This window comes from Bubalus bubalis, chromosome 22 (genome assembly GCF_019923935.1).
Source record: "Bubalus bubalis isolate 160015118507 breed Murrah chromosome 22, NDDB_SH_1, whole genome shotgun sequence".
Taxonomy (NCBI): domain Eukaryota; kingdom Metazoa; phylum Chordata; class Mammalia; order Artiodactyla; family Bovidae; genus Bubalus; species Bubalus bubalis.
The window spans coordinates 54,550,068-54,568,694 of record NC_059178.1 but is presented as its reverse complement, the minus strand read 5'-3'; the positions used below and the strand labels follow the sequence as shown (position 1 = coordinate 54,568,694).

Below are 18,627 nucleotides of genomic sequence, written 5' to 3'. Positions count from 1 at the left end.
AGGGGTAGGCAAAGGAAGCGGGGTTTGATCGCCCACTATTTTCTTCCAGCCCCTGTGCTTACGTGTGCTCAGGTCATCCAGGTGCTGTGTCTGTGGGTTCCCCACTGACTCGTCCCCTTTCCTGGGGCTTCTGAGTATCGTGAAGTCATGTGAGGGAGGGTGTTCACGCAGTCTCACGTTGTTCAGTCACTAAGTCATTACTGACACTTCGCGACACCCTGGACTGCAGCACACCAGGCTTCCCTGTCCTTCACTATCTCCCGGAGTTTTCTCAAAGTCCTGTCCACTGAGTCGGTGAAGCCATCCAACCATCTCATCCTCTGTTGCCCCCTTCTCCTCCTGCCCTCAATCTTTCCCAGCATCAGGGTCTTTTCCAATGAGTTGGCTCTTTGCATCAGTCTTATGAAGGACAAGCGAAATCAGGTAGCAGGTATTAGGGTGTGGAGGTGAGGGCTGGTCCAGTCCATGCCAGGAACTGATAAGGGGACTTTAGGAGTAACCCCTGAGCAAAGGCGAGTGAAGGTTCTTGCTGGAGAGAACTGGTGAGAGCTCATCTCTCTGGTGGCTTCTCAGCTTTGCAACCACCTGCCTCCTAGGTCTTCACCAGACCCACCCAGTACACTCGTCCCGTGGGAAAGCTCCGTTCCCTTGAGCAACTTCCCTGGAATCAGCTCATAGTTCCCCACATCACCCTCCTTCCATTTTAAGTCTCTCCTCCGCCTCCTTCCTCTCAAATCCTGCTCTTCCTCTAGGTCTTGTAGATGATAAATGACCACTGAACCCAGAGCTGGAGTTATTAGCTATCAGAATAAGGGCAGTGAAGGCTTAACCCTTAGAATCTCCCAGGAAAAAACAAAAGTTTCTTTTCTATGTTAAGTATTCTGAAGAGTTATAGTCTCTCATATTTATGGACCTTTATTCGAACAGCTAAATACATAAAATATTTCAATGGTATGTTATGCCCACCATGTCTTATTGCATGGGTGAAATGTTCATCTGGATTTTAGTGGAACATTTGAAAATTTTCCCATTATATCCTCTTGGATTAGCATAATAGTGACACTGTAAGGTAGAGTTACACTTGGTTAAACAACAGTAATAACAATGTGTTGGGGAATTAGAATTAGAAACAAAATCTTCTCCCTACCCAGAAAACTGCTCCACAAGGGTAGAAGGGAAAGAAAACAATTTTATTATTGAATAAGCATTAAACCAGAATTGTGATATGCGTCACAGGCAGTCCACTAAGAGACTGCAAAGATAGAAGGAAATCTTAACTTCTCATAGAGTCCCGCAGATGGAACTATATGTATGTTTTCAAGGTAAACAATAACTTGTGCTTGAGTAGGAGGACTCGGTAGCATCATTTGTCTCGCATAGCTCCTCCTAAATTCACCTGGCATCTAGAGTGACCACTTGTGTTGGCTAATTGGCTTCATCCAAAGGAAAAATGAGCTTTTTACATCTTAACAGCTGGAGGTAGTTTTGCACCTTGAAGCATGGTGCCCTTGGAACTTAGACTCTTGTCTTCCCATAGAACTGGAAGATATGGGCTCTCTCTTCCTTGATGATTGCATTTCAAAGAGATGGCCCTGATTTATTAGAGCGAAAGGATACAAAGCAATATCAGCTAATGGAAAAGATGGGTGGGGCAAAGTCAGGATTGGCTGATTCCCAGAAAGAAAGCAGGTGTTTAGCATAAACCACATTGTGTCAATAGTTCAGATTCAATAAACCACCTTGGCAGTTAAGAAAAGGTGAGAATGCTCTCCAAACCCAACTTCCCACACACCAACCAAGGGCAAACCTTGTAAGCAGGGCTTTCTAAGGATGGGGGTCTTGGGGCTGCTGCACTGATTCTTTTCTGCATACTGATTCACCACGGAAGTGAGCAAGATGTGTGTAGGTCTTAACATTCTTGTTGTTGTTCAGTAGCTCAGTCGTGTCTGACTCTTTGTGACCCCATAGATTGCAGCACACCAGGCTTCCCTGTCCTTCATTATCTCCCAGAGCTTGCTCAAACTCATGTCCATTGAGTCAGCGATGACATCCAACTACCTCATCCTCTATCATCCCCTTCTCCTGCCTTCAATCTTTCCCAGCATCTGGGTCTTTTCTAATGAGCCGGCTCTTTGCATCAGGTGGCCAAAGTATTGGAGCTTCAGCTTCAACATTGGTCCTTCCGATGAATATTCAGGATTGATTTCCTTTAGGATTAACTGGTTTGATCTTCTTGCAGTCCAAGGGATTCTCAAAAGTCTTTTCAACACCACAGCTCAAAAGCATCAATTCTTTGGTGCTCAGCTTTCTTTATAGTCCAACTCTCACATCTATACATGACCACTGGAAAAACCATAGCTTTGATTGGATGAACCTTTGTTGGCAAAGTAATGTCTCTGCTTTTTAATATGCTGTCTAGGTTGGTCATAGCTTTTCTTCCAAGGAGCAAGTGTCTTTTAATTTTGTGGCTACAGTCACCATCTGCAGTGATTTTGGAGCCCAAGAAAATAAAGTCTGTCACTGTTTCCATTGTTTCCTCATCTATTTGCTGTGAAGTGATGGGCCTGGATGCCATGATCTTAATTTTTTGAATGTTGAGTTTTAAGCCAGCTTTTTTACTCTCTTCTTTCACCTTCATCAACAGGCTCTTTAACTCCTCTTTGCTTTCTGCTGTACAACAAAGGGATTCAGTTATATTAATACAAATATATATATATATACACACACATATATATTCTTTTTTTATATTCCTTTCCACTATGGTTTTTATAGAATATTGAATATAGTTTTCTCTGCTATACAGTAGACCTTCTTGTTTATCCATTCTATGCATAATATTTTGCATTTGTTAACCTGAACTCCTAATCCACCCCTCCCACATCCCCGCACCCTTGGCTATAAGTCTGTTCTCTGAGTCTGTGAATCTGTTTCTGTGTCATAGATAAGTTCATTTGTGTCATATTTTATTTTACTTTTATATTTTTTTAGATTCAGCATTTTATTATACTTGTTTTTAATTAATTTTTATTGGAGTATAATTGATTTACAACGTTGTGTTAGCTGTGTCATACCTTGGATTCCACATGCATGCTACTTTTATTTTGAGGAGGAATAGTTACTATTCACTCCAAAGAAAAATTAGAGGTTGATGTCATGGTCCTTTAATTCTCTGCAAATAATTTATTCCCTAGGACCTTCTTGCTATAAAACAGGGAAAGGTTTCTGAAATACAGAGAGTATAAAATTGATTTGCACAAAGAAGTTTGACCTTTGAAAACTTGGAATCATATTACTATGCCAAAACCCGCTTGATGCATATTGCAGGCATACAGGAAAGTTCAACAAACTCAAGGATACTGTTATTTCCAGGGGTCCCCGAAACGGACAGCCATCCTATACATGTTTCTCAACACCCCTTTTACCTTTCCCCAGAAAGGTGAATCTAGTTACAGAAACAAACACCCTCTGTTTTACATGACTAGGACAACATGGAATTTCAACATGAAAGAACAGAAGTTAGTTACTTAACTCTGATTTTGAATGCATGCATACAAAATATAATCACACTCTTGATGATTTACATTATGTGGTACTTAAATATATAAAGCACCTCTACATGTTTTATCTATAGCCACCTCCATTGCCACTCTGGTGTTGATTTCATCATCATTTTGCAGTTGCTAAGAAAAGCGTCCAGAAGTTCAAGTGTCTTGTACTGGGGTCTTCCAGGGAAAAGACTTAGAAGACAGAACTTAGACCCCAAGGCTTCCCTTCTCAATCTGTGCTTTTCAATATCTAGCTTGGGACAGGTTGGATATTTGCATCATACCGTGAGCCAAAAATTGGAATCGACCTGATAATGCTGAGTCTGTCTACTCACACATGCATCCTGTGGGAACACACACACCCTGAATATATCCCATCTGAACCTAAAGTGAACTTGAATGCTTCTCTTTTTTAATGGGGCAATTCAGCACAGATAACTTTTACTGGTATCTACCATGACCTATCCAGGGCTGGCAAGAGAGAGGGTCAGGACCTGTGAGTTTTTCCCAGCATGGAAAAACTGGGAAATGTTCATTATTTTGATCCAGATATTTAGGTTTGGAATTACCTGGTCTCCCCACTCCCTGACCCCACCCCAGACCATAATAAAGGACGAACTGTAAACATCAACGCCTGCTCTTGCCCACCTGGCTCTGAGGAAAGGACCAGGAAGCATTTCTATCTGAGCCTTTCTAAATAAAGGTTTATAACTCAGCCATAAATACTTGTCATCGGCAGAAACGTAGCCGGGAGGACTGCAGTCCTGGAGTAAATTATTCATTTCTATCTCTCACTGACGTGCTTTAAATTGTTTTAACTGTATTTATCTTTTCTGATGGGTGGGAAAATAATGGCTTTATGGTTCACGACACTTTTGTCCTCCCATGAATCAACACAGCATGGGGATGAAAGTTGAAAAAAAAAAAAAAAATCAGCCAAAAAGTGGCTGCCTGAGATGAGACAGTAATTCTTCTTCCTTTAAGAGAGGGGCTTGAGGGCTGACATTACTCAAGCTAGGATCTAGTAGCAGAATTTAGGAAAAAGTGAGCATTAGGAAATATTGACTGATTCCCTAAAGTTTCCACCACTGTTTGCTTTTCCCTTTTGTTTCTGGTTTTAGTCACAGAGGGCCCAGCAAGTGGTGTGGTTACACTAGCCCCGTCAAGTATGGTTCACATTAATGCAGCCGAGGAGTGGGAGGCACAGAAGTGGTAGGATTACCTATGGACAGCCCTGGCAGGCCAGTGGTTAAGACTCCATACTTCCAATGCAGGGGGCACAGGTTTAATCCCTGCTTGGGGAACTAAGATCTCACATGCTGCACTGCCTGGCCAAAAAATTAAAAAAAAAAAAGAAAAGAAAGAAATTAAAAAAAAAAAGTAGTATTGGCTTTAGGCTGAGATATCTGGATTGTCATACCTCTGGAGTGTGATTGAATCTCTACCAGACTCTCATGCTTTTTGTTTTTACCCACCATTTCATCTCTAATGCCAAGTACACACTGTGCCTTAAAATACTACGTGTTAAAAAATGAGTAAGATGGATCTGAGTCCAACATTTGCTAGAAGAGGTTAAAAACAGCCAACATACTTTATATGAAAGAATGTGAAGAATCTGAAATTTTGATTTTGGTTTTATAAATGAGCAGCATGAAACAAATCACCATACTTTTCAGTGGTTTCTACTTAATTAGCATAATGTAGAGCTTAACAAAGAAAGCCATTGTGATTTTTAAGGGTTCTGAGTACAGTTCTGCAGAGAAACTCTCTACGTCCTGCACTTTAAATATAACCATTAAAAACCGGCAGAGTATTCTGTTTTAAGCAGGCAGACCTCTAAGTTTTTCTACTGTTTTTTTTTTCTGATTATTATAATTTAGTACATTTGGAAAATAGCAAAAAGCCTAAAGAAATAATTGCTTTTAATTCTATTCCCTGAAGCTCATCACTTTAAAATTGTGGCATGCTGTTGCCTGGCAGGCTTTTTTTCTCATAAGTTCTATCCTCTATTGAGATATCTTAGCATGCGCATTTGTGAATTCTGGCTTTGAAATTTTACTTAACTTTCTATTTAGAGTCAACAGTTTTCCATTTCATTGGAATTCTTTACACTCATCATTCTAACGTCCACGCCCTGATTCTCAAAGAGGTGGCTCCAAACCAGCATCACACAGGACCTGCAAATTCTGGGACCCTCCCAGACCTGTGTGCTCAGTTGCTTAGTCATGTCCAACTCTTTGTGACCCCATAGACAGTAGTCCACCAGGCTCTTCTGCCACCAGGTTCTTCTCTCCATGGAATTTTCCAGGCAAGAATTCTGTGCTGGGTTGCCTTTTCCTTCTCCAGGGAATCTTCCTGACCCAGGGATTGAACTGGAGTCGCCTGTGTCTCCTGCATTGACAGGAGGATTCTTGACCACTCACACCGCCTGGGAAGCCCTCCCTAGCCTACTGAGTCAAAAACTCCTAGGGGACCACTCAGCCATCTGCAGTTTAACAAGCCTGCTAGTGATGCTAGTTACATTTGAGACCCTCCGCTATATAGTCTTGCTTTAGTCTGCTCTCGGAAAATAAGGATTTTTTTTTTTTTTTTTGCTGTTATAAATGTTTCACAAAACTCTTTGTTCACATTTCTGAACATTTTTGTAGAGAAAAAATTAATCAAATGTGCAAGCAGCTCATGAAAGGATCGATGTACAGAGAATGCTTTCTTCCTGGAGGCTGGTCGTGGTAGATTTCGCTCCCTAGATTGAACTTGAGGTCATCCATCTTGCCACTGGCTTCCTTTCATGCAAATCTAAGTGCTTTGGTTAATAAGTTATCCACATCCTTCTCATTGTCTTGCTTAGTTTTCTCTTAATAGCAAGGGTATGTTAAAGATGCCAACTGATTTTTTTTGTTTCTGCATGTTGTTTGTGATGACTTTGACCTCCAGATACTTTGCATTTTGACCCAGTTGATCCTATGTATTTGCTTATTTGTATAAACTGGAAAGTCATTTCTCATTTCAGAGATTAAATAATACTCACATTTTTCTCATGTTTACATTTAAACATTTAGATCTCTGTAGTCCACCCAGATTGGTTTTCTTTCTTTTTTTAGTGTAATTAAGATCTAAATAATATTTCAAAGAGTAGGTAAATTATTTTCCCAGAGTACTGTCAATGCATTTTTTGATCATAACTTTCATTTTTTTCTTTCACGATTGTTCATTTGACTTAACCTTAGCATCTACTATATTCAAATTATGTCAGCATAGCAATTGCGGTCCTTTTATAAGTCTGTGTTATAATGCAGAATAACTTCAGATATTTTGTTTACTTTTAAAAATGTGCCAAGAACCGAAAAATGCTAATTTCTTATTTGATTGGGAGAAAATTCCCTTGTTCCTTTTGCAGTGATGATTCAATGTATTTTTTGCTCTGAATAAATTTCAGTTTCCTTCTCCCCATGATATCTGAACAAAATCCCATCTTAGATGCTACGTACGAGGTCTTTAAAGTGTTCATATATTTTGCTACCTTTATTCACCTTATAGGTTAAACAAATTTAAAAAGTAAAAATAGTTTTTATTATATGATTTAGTCTCTCTTTGCAGTAAACCTTACCAAAGAATGAGTGGAGTAAACTTTGAGCTGTTATCATTGATTATGATAAAGCCTTTGACTATGTGGATCACAAAAAACTGTGGAAAATTCTGAAAGAGATGGGAATACCAGACCACCTGACCTGCCTTCTGAGAAACCTATATACAGGTCAGGAAGCAACAGTTAGAACTGGACATGGAACAACAGACTGGTTCCAAATAGGAAAAGGAGTACGTCAAGGCTGTATATTGTCACCCTGATTATTTAACTTATATGCAGAGTACATCATGAGAAACGCTGGGCTGGAAGAAGCACAAGCTGGAATCAAGATTGCTGGGAGAAATATCAATAACCTCAGATACGCAGATGATACCACCCTTATGGCAGAAAGTGAAGAGGGACTAAAAGCCTCTTGATGAAAGTGAAAGTGGAGAGTGAAAAAGTTGGCTTAAAGCTCAACATTCAGAAAACGAAGATCATGGCATCTGGTCCCATCACTTCATGGGAAATAGATGGGAAAGAGTGGAAACAGTGAGAGACTTTATTTTTTGGGGCTCCAAAATCACTGCAGATGGTGATTGCAGCCATGAAATTAAAAGACGCTTACTCCTTGGAAGGAAAGTTATGACCAACCTAGATAGCATATTCAAAAGCAGAGATATTACTTTGCCAACAAAGGTCTGTCTAGTCAAGGCTATGGTTTTTCCAGTGGTTATGTATGGATGTGAGAGCAGGACTGTGAAGAAAGCTGAGCACCGAAGAACTGATGCTTTTGAACTGTGGTGTTGGAGAACACTCTTGAGAATCCCTTGGACTGCAAGGAGATCCAACCAGTCCATTGTAAAGGAGATCAGTCCTGGGTGTTCTTTAGAAGGAATGATGCTAAAGCTGAAACTCCAGTACTTTGGCCACCTCATGCGAAGAGTTGAGTCATTGGAAAAGACTTCGATGCTGGGAGGGATTGGGGGCAGGAGGAGAAAGGGACGACAGAGGATGAGATGGCTGGATGGCATCCCCGACTTGATGGATGTGAGTCTGAGTGAACTCCGGGAGTTGGTGATGGACAGGGAGGCCTGGCATGCTGCAATTCGTGGGGTCGCAAAGAGTCGGACATGACTGAGTGACTGAACTGAACTGACATGAAAAAAAATCTCAGCTAAATAGTGAGTCAGGAAGGAAGAAATCATCTGAATGAGAGATTGGGAAGACTGCTGTGAAAAGCATGGTTTTCAGATTGCCATGGGATTCCAGACAGCCTGGGAATCAGGAAATTAAAGCTCAGTTTCAAGAGGATGGGCAGTTGTGCTGGTCTCTGCCATAGCTCCCCCTTTTCTGCAGGAGGGGGGCCTGGAAAATTTGCCATCTAAAGAGAGATGGGCATAAAGACAGCACCTTGGTTTCCATTCAATCCCACTTCCATCGACAACACATTCTGATGTCTTCTTGCAAGGAGCTCTGTGGGTGGCGGTGGGTGAGGTGTGCTGTGGGCAGGAGGACATCTGAAAGATAAGATGGTCTCTGATCTCACAGGATCTCAGTCCAGAGGGGAGCAAATATTGCTCATTTGAATATTGCCTCATTAGACTCTTATCCCAACTCCGTGATGTAATTAGGAGTGTTGGCATCACTTGACAGTTGGAGGAAGGCTGGCAGAGAAGGTTAGGAATTTGCTGGAGGTCAAATAGCTAAATAGTGAAAGAATCAGTGTGAAAATTTCAGATTTTCCTTTTCCCCCGATCGCTGGTCTGTCCAGTTAATACCTGAGTTGGAAAAGTAACATACTTTTCTTGATTATTTTTATCCTAAACTGCCATTAAGTAGACAGTATTTCTTATGCAAAATTCCACTTACAGATATCAAAGTTACATACTGTTGTGATGTAATTATTATTATCAGAACTAAGGAGTAATCTTCATTTTTTAAAAAAGATTTTTTTTTAATGTGGACCATTTAGAAAGTCTTTATTGAATCTGTTACAATATTGCTTCTGTTTTATATTGTGGTTTTTGGCTGTAAAGCATGTGGAATCTTAGTTCAGTGACTAGGCATTGAATCTGCATCCCTTGTAGTGGAAGGCAAAGTCTTAACCGTTAGATCACCAGGGAAGTCCCAGCAGTAATCTTCATTTATATACTAGTTTGATAGTTTTTTTTTTCCCTACTAAAGATTTTGTGTTTCTGATTGGGAGTTCATTAGAATGAAGTGCTACCTAGTGTGAATAAATGCTTTCTATTCTTATTCTTCTTAAGGTGTCAAACCCATTATTAGATCAAGGAAGTAAGGAAAATCTGTGAGGAGTCAGAGATATTTAGGAGACTCTGAAAGAAGAAATCTTCTCCCCCTACTCATCCTATGCTTTTTAAATTGGATTCTTTGTTTTATATACATTGTTATTCTGTGATGATTAACGTACACTTTAAAAATTTTCCCAACTTCCTCTCTATTCTAGCTTTAGCTGAGTTCCTAATTCCTCCTATAATTTATTTATTTTTTTCCTCCTAGGTGAAACCGGGAAATCAAACATGCCCTTTGTGGCTGGAGGGGCGGTTCTTCTGTTCCTGTTGGTTATCCTAATTACCAGCATCACTGTCATTACTTACAAGAGGTGAGTACTGCAGGTCCTCCTGCGTAATTCTGATGCTCGAGTTTCTCTATTAACGACCCAGCAGCTGGCCGAGCTGTCTTAGGACTCATGAACTGAGGCCACGTCCTTTGAATGCTGTTCTAAAAGGTAGAGGAGGAGCAGGGGCTGTGGGGGTGTTAGAGGAGAAGGCTAGAGCAGTTCATCTCAGAATTAGGAGGAGTGGGCAGTCCGCCCCCTCATCCACAGGTTCAACTGCCTGTCTGCAGCTATATCTGTCTTCTTCCTCCTGCAAACACAAAAGGCTGGCAGATGAGGGGGGAGGTGTGTGTGTGTGACAGAGGGGTCAGGGAGGGGTGGATTCTGAGGCCAAAACCAGGGCTGAACACTCATTACATGTATGCTCAGTCATGTCCAACTCTTTGCTACCCCAGGGACTGTAGCCCACCAGGTTCCTCTGTCTATGGGATTCTCCAGGCAAGAACACTGGAGAGGGTTGCCATTTCCTCCTCCAGGGGATCTTCCTGACCCAGGGATCTATCCTGCATCTCTTGTGTCTCCAGCATTGGCAGGCAGGTTCTTTATCATTGCGCCACCTGGGAACCCCCAACACCTTCCTTTATTCATTCATCAAATATTTATTCTGACCACAGTGAATGAGATGTAATGGCATGCACATTCTAATAAGCAAACAGTGTGATTTTAAATGGTTAAATAATGTCTGAAACAAGTAATATGGGTGCCTATATTACAGATTATTGAGAAGAAAGGATCTCGGAGGGGCTACCCTAGAGGGAGCAGGGGGCCACCTTGCCTCTTCTAAAGTCTCCTACCTTTTATTGTCTGTGACACACTTGGGAATTTTCTAGGATGTTCTTGGTTGACCCTTCCCTCCTAGCTGCCCCACATTCATCGACTCACCAGTCTAGGTATTTGTGGCAATCTTATTTGTAGTCACATTGGGTTGGAATCATTCCTTATAACTCGTGATTCTAATTAATGTGTTAATTTATTTACTGAGTTATTTTTAACTGGATAATCGCTTTACCATGTTGTGCTGGTTTCTGCCATGAGACAACCTGAATCAGTTACTTGTGTATGTATTCAGTTCAGTTCAGTTGCTCAGTTGTGTCTGACTCTTTGCAACTCCATGGACTGCAGAATGCCCTCCTTGTCCATCCCCAACTCCCAGAGCTTGCTCAAATTCATGTCCATTGAGTCGGTGATGCCATCCAACCATCTCATCCTCTGTCATCCCCTTCTCCTCCTGCCTTCAATCTTTCCCAGCATCAGGGTCCTTTCCAATGAATCAGTTCTTCGCATCAGGTGGCCAAAGTATTGGAGTTTCAGCTTTAGCATCAGTCCTTCCAACGAATATTCAGGACTGATTTCCTTTAGGATGGACTGTTGGGATCTCCTTGCGGTCCAAGGGACTCTTAAGGGTCTTCTCCAATACCATAGTTCAAAAGCATCAATTCTTCGGCACTCAGCTTTCTTCACAGTCCAACTCTCACATCCATACATGACCACTGGAAAAACCATAGCTTTGATTAGACAGACCTTTGTTGGCAAAGCAATGTCTCTGCTTTTTAATAAGCTGTCTAGGTTGGTCATAACTTTTCTTCCAAGGAGCAAGCATCTTTTAATTTCATGGCTGCAGTTGCCATCTGCAGTGATTTTGGAGCCCCCAAAAATAAAGTCTCTCACTGTTTCCATTGTTTCCCATCTATTTCCCATGAAGTGATGGGACCAGATGCCATGATCTTCGTTTTCTGAATGTTGAGTTTTAAGCCAACATTTTCACTCTCCTCTTTCACTTTCATCAAGAGGCTTTTAGTTCCTCTTCACTTTCTGCCCTAAGGGTGGTATCATCTGCATATCTGAGGTTACTGATATTTCTCCCAGCAATCTTGATTCCAGCTTGTGCTTCTTCCAGCCCAGTGTTTCTCATGATGTACTCTGCATATAAGTTAAATAAGCAGGGTGACAATATAGTCTTGACATACTTCTTCCTGATTTGGAACCAGTCTGTTGTTCCATGTCCATTTCTAACTGTTGCTTCTTGACCTGCATACAGATTTCTCAGGAGGTAGGTCGGGTGGTCTGGTATCCCCATCTCTTTCAGAATTTTCCATAGTTTGTTGTGATCCACACTGTCAAAGGCTTTGGCATAGTCAATAAAGTAGATGTTTTTCTGGAACTCTCTTGCTTTTTCAATGATGATCTAATGGATGTTGTCAATGTATTCATATCCCCTCTCTTTCAGCTTCCCTCCCACTCCTAATCCCACCCCTTGTGTTAAAGTCTCAGGGAAAGAAGGAACCAAACTTTTGGTGTCTGCTTTTTGAAAGTCTGACACATTGTAACCATTTATTATATGTTTGTTGAGTGAATATCTACATCCATCTCCACTCCTCTCCCCCAGTAATATTAATGTACACACACACACACACTCACACACACACACACACACACTCATGTGTGCTTATTGGTAGGGTTTCCCCTAGGTTTCTCCATCTTGTTGCCACGCCCCCAGCCTGCAGCTCTCCAAAGGCAGCGCTCACTGCTCACCTGCCATCTGAGATCCCTCCAACTTGCTTGCCTGCTCCCAGGTATCTCTCTCCTTCGAACTCATCTGATGTTTCCTGGTTCCTCTCTAAAAGTTAGACTGGCCACCTTGTCTCCCTGCTTAAAGAGTGTTTATGTTTCCACTGCCACCAGAATAATGCTAAACTCATTAACCTTGTGTCACAGGTGCCCTCTGTTCAGCCTGATTAATCTAACCTCAATCTAATAGTCAGGAACTTCCCTGGTGGCTCAGATGGTAAACGTCTGCCTACAGTGCCGGAGCCCAGGGTTCGATCCCTGGGTTGGGAAGATCCCCTGGAAGAGGAAATGGCACCCCACTCTAGTATTCTTGCCTGGAAAATCCCATGGACAGAGGAGCCTGGTAGCCTACAGTCCATGGGGCCGCAAAGAGTTGGACACGCCTGAGCGACTTCACTTTCTTTCAATTTAATATTCATTCGTATTTTCTACTTTACTTACTCTCCTGATATTGACCAGTTGTATTAAAATACAACTTTTATTCTGTGAACACACCCGACTCTTCCCCTCTGTGATGCCACCAAAATGCTGGTTCCCCCAGATTTAGCCTTAGTCCTGTGGATGTTCTTGGTGTGGGGAGCGTGTCCCCTCTGGGCGGCTGCCCTGCGTTCCACCTCCTGCAAGCAGACGTGAGGTCACCATCCAGAGTCCCATTGCACCTTTCACCCTCCACGCCTCACAGCCTGCTTTGTAGTTTAATCATTTCCTCCTTGCCTGTCTTCCCTGCTATTCATAATGGCAGGGGTTGTGTTTTATTCATTTCTTTGTGCTTGATGGCATTTAGTGCTAATCTTTCCAAACAGTGGATGGTCCACAAGCATTTGTCTAATTAAGTTGAAACATGAAACCGTCGACGTCCCTTTCTCTGCATGGCGGGCTGCCCTCCAGTCGATCCCTGGTCAGAAATGAGCAAATCGAGGTGTGGAAGCCAGGTCGTTAGTGGCAGTGAGGGTTTCTCCCCTGCTTCACCTTGGTTCATAAAAATGTGCTGAGGGCCAACGTGACAGCCGGAGCACAAGGGAACACGGGGAACACAGTGGAGAGAGACTGAGCGACAGGCAGGTCTTGGGAGGGTCGCAGGTGTCAGACAGGATGGATTTTGAGTCATGAGAATGCATCACTTTTACGTGAATAGCTAAATGGAACTGTAGAATATATTGTTCTACTTGGTTAAATGTGATAAAAAGAAGATTAGTGGACCTGAATGCACGATCATGGCCAAAACCACAAAGCAAAAATTGGGTGCTCTTTTCTACCCTGTTGCTAGTTTCGGTTTGTGGTCATTGCTTAGAATAGAAACATCTTGAAAAATGACCCAAGGGCCTGACAATGACCTTCTGAACTCTGTTTTAGCAAACGTTTAAACTAATCCTGCGGCTTCAGCTTCAGATGCACTGACCTGGAGAGGAGCCATAATATATCACAGGGTGCCTGGAGGAAACGAAATCCTTCCTTCATGCCTGGCACACACCCAGAAGCCCCTGGGCACCGGGCCCCCTTTCCTTCTCCAGGGGATCTTCCTGACACAGGGATCAAACCCACGTCTCCTGTATTGGCAGGCAGGTTCTTTGCTGCTGAGCCGCCAGGAAAGCCCATACAGTGCTCAATGTCAGTTATATCTCAATAAAACTGGAAGAAAAGAAATCATGTTCTCTTTTCTTTCATCACATTGTATACACTAAGGCTTATGTTAAAATATATTTCTTTACACGTGTATACACACACATACACACGTATATATATATATACACACACACACACACATATATATATATATATATATTTGGACCTACTTGGAAAGTTAACTCTATATTATGATATAACAAGTCTTGTGAATGATAATTTAACAATGAATCAAAGGTCATAGATCTGCATATATTTCCTCACTTGTGAAAAGAGTTTGATCCCTGAGTGAGGAAGATCCCCTGGAGAAGGACTTGGCAACCCACTGTAGTATTCTTGCCTGAAGAATCCCATGGACAGAGGAGCCTGGCGGGCTATGGTCCATAAGGTTGCGAAAAGTGGGACACAACCGAAGGGACTCAGCAAGCAAAGCAATACAGATGGTTTAGTGAAGTGCCTGAAAGAGTCTGTAAAGCTTAGTTCTTTTGTCATTGTCATCCAAGAAGCTACACTGGGGGCATTTAAGAGGAACTTTTAATTGTGGGAAATGTCTGAGATTATTTGGAGAAGGTTGTCAGTCATATATGTAACAACCCACTCTGCAGCATTCTTTAGTAAACTCCCTGAGATTAATTACTAAGCTACACTACTGGATATCCATTTAGCTGCCTTTGCCATTTGTGAGCACATTGGAGGATGTAGGAAAAATGGAAAAATTTAGGTCAATGGAATTTTGAGTGACTACATATAAAGCAGCCATGAACAACTTCAGCTTAATCAGTAAGGGTCGGGGTGCAGGTGAGGTATAGAGCGTTTGAAATCATGAGAGTGCTGGGACGTCCCTGGTGGTCCTGTGGTTAAGACTTTGCCTTCCAATGCAGGGGATACAGGTTCAGTCCCTGGTCGGGGAGCTGAGACCCACATGCTTTGTGGCAAAAAAACAAAACTTAAAACAGAAGTGGTATTGTAACACATTCAATAAGGACTTTTAAAATGGTCTACATCAAAAAAAAATCTTTGGAAAAAAAAGAAGAAATACTGCTAGTGCTGACACGTCATTCTTAATTTCTCTTTTGTACATGTGTTCCCAGAAGGAAAAGGCAACAGAAAAGAGGCCTATTTAAAGATGTCTGGATCACACAGAATAGGGTAAGTGTTCTCAGAATAGTTACTCCCCCCTCCCCCACAACTCTTTCATGCATCCTAAGTGTCTTGTCAAGTCAGTTCATTTTGCAGCTTGTAAGCTTCTTTTTTATTCTCAATAACCTAACCACACAGTTGCCTGTTGTTCAAGTCTCAGCTATTTGATGAAGCAATTCTTTTCTGATTTAGTCTCCTATGATTAATACCCTTGGACACTGTTTTACATCCATATAAATAGGGGAGCAATTACACTTAATAGTCAACATTGCACATTTAGCTACCGCCATCGGAGGCCTGCAACGACAAAATTACCACGAAGTGGGTGACTGGAAACAAGAGAATCCTGTTCTCTCACAGTTCTGGAGGGTTGAAATCTAGAATCAAGGTCTCCCCAGGGTCGAGTCCTTTTCGGCATGAGGCTCTGCTCCATGCTTCTCTCTCCGTTCCCGTGGCTCTCAGCAATCTGCAGCTTGTTGACACATTGCCCAAACCTCTTCCTCTGTCTTCACATGGTGTTATTCCGCATGCACACGTGAATGTCTGTGTCTCTTCTCCGTTTCTTTTAAGGGCACCAGTCATATTGAGCTAAGGGCCCATGGTTCTTCAGTACAACCTCATCTTAACCAGTGACAACTGAAGCAACCCTATTTCCACATAAGGTCACATTAATGAAGGTCTAGGAAGTACATACATTTGGGGGAGATGCTATCTGACCCGGTGCAGGGCATGACGATATTTCTGTGTCTTGAGGTTTTTGTGAGGGTTAAATTAAATTAAACTAACACATAGCAAGCACATAAAAGGATGCAATACAGGATATTCATTACTGTGATGATGTTTGGATTAATTGATTAATTAATTGATGTCCAGATTATGAAGCTAGAGACCCTTCTGCTGGGCAGGACTCGGGTTAACTGTGACATTATCTTTCTACCTGCTCCTGCCCCTTCATGTTTAATTGAAAGAGGAAGAAATTTACTTCTGGGTTTGCAGATAAGATGTATGCTTATTTTCATGCTCACTCATTGTCTCCACTGTAGGTCAAATATTCCCTCTAATGCACATTTTTCTGTTTACAAAATCTTACAATAAAACATTTCCCCGAGTGTTATCTAAAATTACATCCATTTCTCTTCAATTAAATTATTTGCACTTGAACGCTACATGGCCAGTAGCATTCAAGTACTAAAAAGCTTCTGACAATCCAGTGTGTGCGCTTCAGACTTCTTAATAATCTCTCAGTTTAGCTTTCTTCTTCTATTAAGGAGTTAGTCTTTGCAAAACAAATTTTTGTCTTCCTCAATAACTCATGGTTTGCTTCTGGGCACCAAGTGCAAAGGCTGGAGAAGTGTGGCTTTGTTCTGTCACATACAATTTTTGGGTCTCTTCTCTGTCCTTAGCTGTTGTCCACTCAAGCCAATGCAAAGGCACACTTACTGCTTTGAATTCCGGGGGAGGAAAGGCGCTTTGCAACTTCCTGCCCTAGATATTCAACGCTTCCAGGCTTTGCAGGCTTTTTGATATTTTGAGTGGCAATTAGAAAGATAATCAGCTGGTCTGTCAAAGTTAGACTTCCTTGATTCTTTGGAGGCTCTTTTAAAAAAGACAAATTGAGTAGATAGCAATACCACTTGAACTTTCCTTTTACTTTCTCTGTGCAAACACCAACACCATTCTAAATTTTCAAGCTACTCACTACTCACCAAAAGGCCTCTCTCTCCTCCTCCTCCTCTTCCCTTCATTTCTGTCCCCTGCTCTCTCTCCTTGTTCTCACTTATGCCTCTGTATCTTCTGTCACACACATGCATACATGTGGTCAAAGCGACTTGATTAGCTAGAGAAGATTAATGATTGTAAAACATTGTCTTGAAAGTGAATGTCCTCTTGCTTTTGTAATTTTTAAGTTGTGTTCAGTTGCTTATTCCTAAGCCAGGACACGGTGTACTTTAAAAACATTTCTTTAGTAATTCATCCTTTCAACAGAAATGAATGGTTATCCACTATGGGAAAATACTGTACTAGACCTTCCATATAAAAATGTGAATTATTGTTCTCTTTGAAATAGCGTAACATCAGGAGAGAGAATTTTACATCTAAAGAGGTAATTTATATCCCGCTATATCAAGTGATAATCAAGACTAGTCTCTGTTGTATCTCAGAGTCGTGAGATCAAGAATGTGATTTTCTCATGGAAAGTCCATGCAATGAAGAGAATGTTTTATGAAATTAATTGTAATAGAAATTTGACCTCTATTATGGTTGAATTGAGGAGGAATTTGTTCTGAGTGTCTTGATTAAGTGCTGAAATGCAGTGAATTATTAACATCCTCTGTGTTTATCTTTCTAGGCAACCAACAACTACAGAAATCCCTTCCCTCCCAGCCCACCTGCAGCTGGTGCAGGAGAGGACATTTATGTCAACCACCCGGTCTTCTGTCTTGGACCAAGGGCTAGAGTCTAAGCCCATCATAGGAGAATGTAAATGATAACTATTATGTACATGGATCGTCATACAATTTCTTCCCACTATTTAATGTCTACCTTGGATATTGGTTGACCAAATTCATTTCATTCGACAAGAAAAATACTGCCTAACCATAGAGAGCATTCTTAACAGATATGTTTTAGAAAACCTGACTGTAATTAGCTTATACATAAAAGGAAACATTGAATCATGTAATGGGACAATCCAGGGAAGATCAAGCTTCAGGGAAGGGTTATTTTCCAGGGCTTAAAGATTATGTCCAGAATTAAGAATGGACAAAAGACAGTTTCTGGATCCCGTTTCACAACATTGGATCTACTTCCCTTGATGTTAGCCTCACTCTCCTTCAGGCTTTCCACTTGTGTTTCCAAGATGACTGCCGACAGCTCTCAGCAAGTCGTAATCCTTGTTTCTGCCTGGTAGAGAGCAAGCACATTCGATGACTTGTCCATTGTTAAGCAGTCATCATGGCCAGAAAGGAAATCAACCCTGAATATCAATTGGAAGGACTGATGCTGAAGCTGAAGCTCCACTACTTTGGGCACCTGATGGGAAGAGCTGACTCGCTGGGAAAGATTGAAGACAAAAGGCAAGGGGGGCAACAGAGGTTAAGATGGTTAGATAGCATCACTGACCCAATAGACATGAATTTGAGCAAACTCCGGGAGAAAGTTGAGGACAGAGGAGCCTAGTGTGCTGTAGTCCATGGGGTCACAAGGAGTCAGACATGACTTAGTGATGGAGCAACAATAACAACAATACGGCCAGAAAGGATGGATGGGCTGTCAGTTAAGGGCTCACTAGAGCTGTGTAGGAGGGGCGCCCAAGTCCATTACTGGGAAGGAGAGAGGAAGAGGCTGAGGAGGGTGTAAGGAAGGAGGAAAAGGGATCAAAGAGTAGGAAGGTACTGAAGAACTTTTTTTTGCTTCAAAGTTTTGACCAGGTACCCAGTTTGGCCTCATGATATGACTCACAGAGCAATTAGACCATGCCTGTTGTTGTCCAAATTCTAGATGGAAGCAACAATGAAAAGTATTTGTGAAACTCAGTAACGATC

At 41.7% G+C, this 18,627-nt stretch overlaps 1 protein-coding gene across 2 annotated transcripts in view; it reads left to right on the top strand.

Moving 5' to 3' along the window:
* The window catches only part of CD226 (CD226 molecule), a 104,589-nt gene extending 86,422 nt beyond the window's left edge, over positions 1–18,167 (top strand). For both annotated transcript variants that reach the window (XM_044934495.2, XM_006061279.4), the window contains exons 5-7: positions 9,634–9,736; positions 15,034–15,091; positions 17,433–18,167. In XM_044934495.2, coding sequence (XP_044790430.2) covers positions 9,634–9,736; positions 15,034–15,091; positions 17,433–17,546 — 275 coding nt within the window. In that variant the 3' untranslated portion in view covers positions 17,547–18,167. The remainder of the gene's footprint in view (positions 1–9,633; positions 9,737–15,033; positions 15,092–17,432) is intronic.
* The last annotated feature ends 460 nt before the right edge of the window (positions 18,168–18,627 follow it).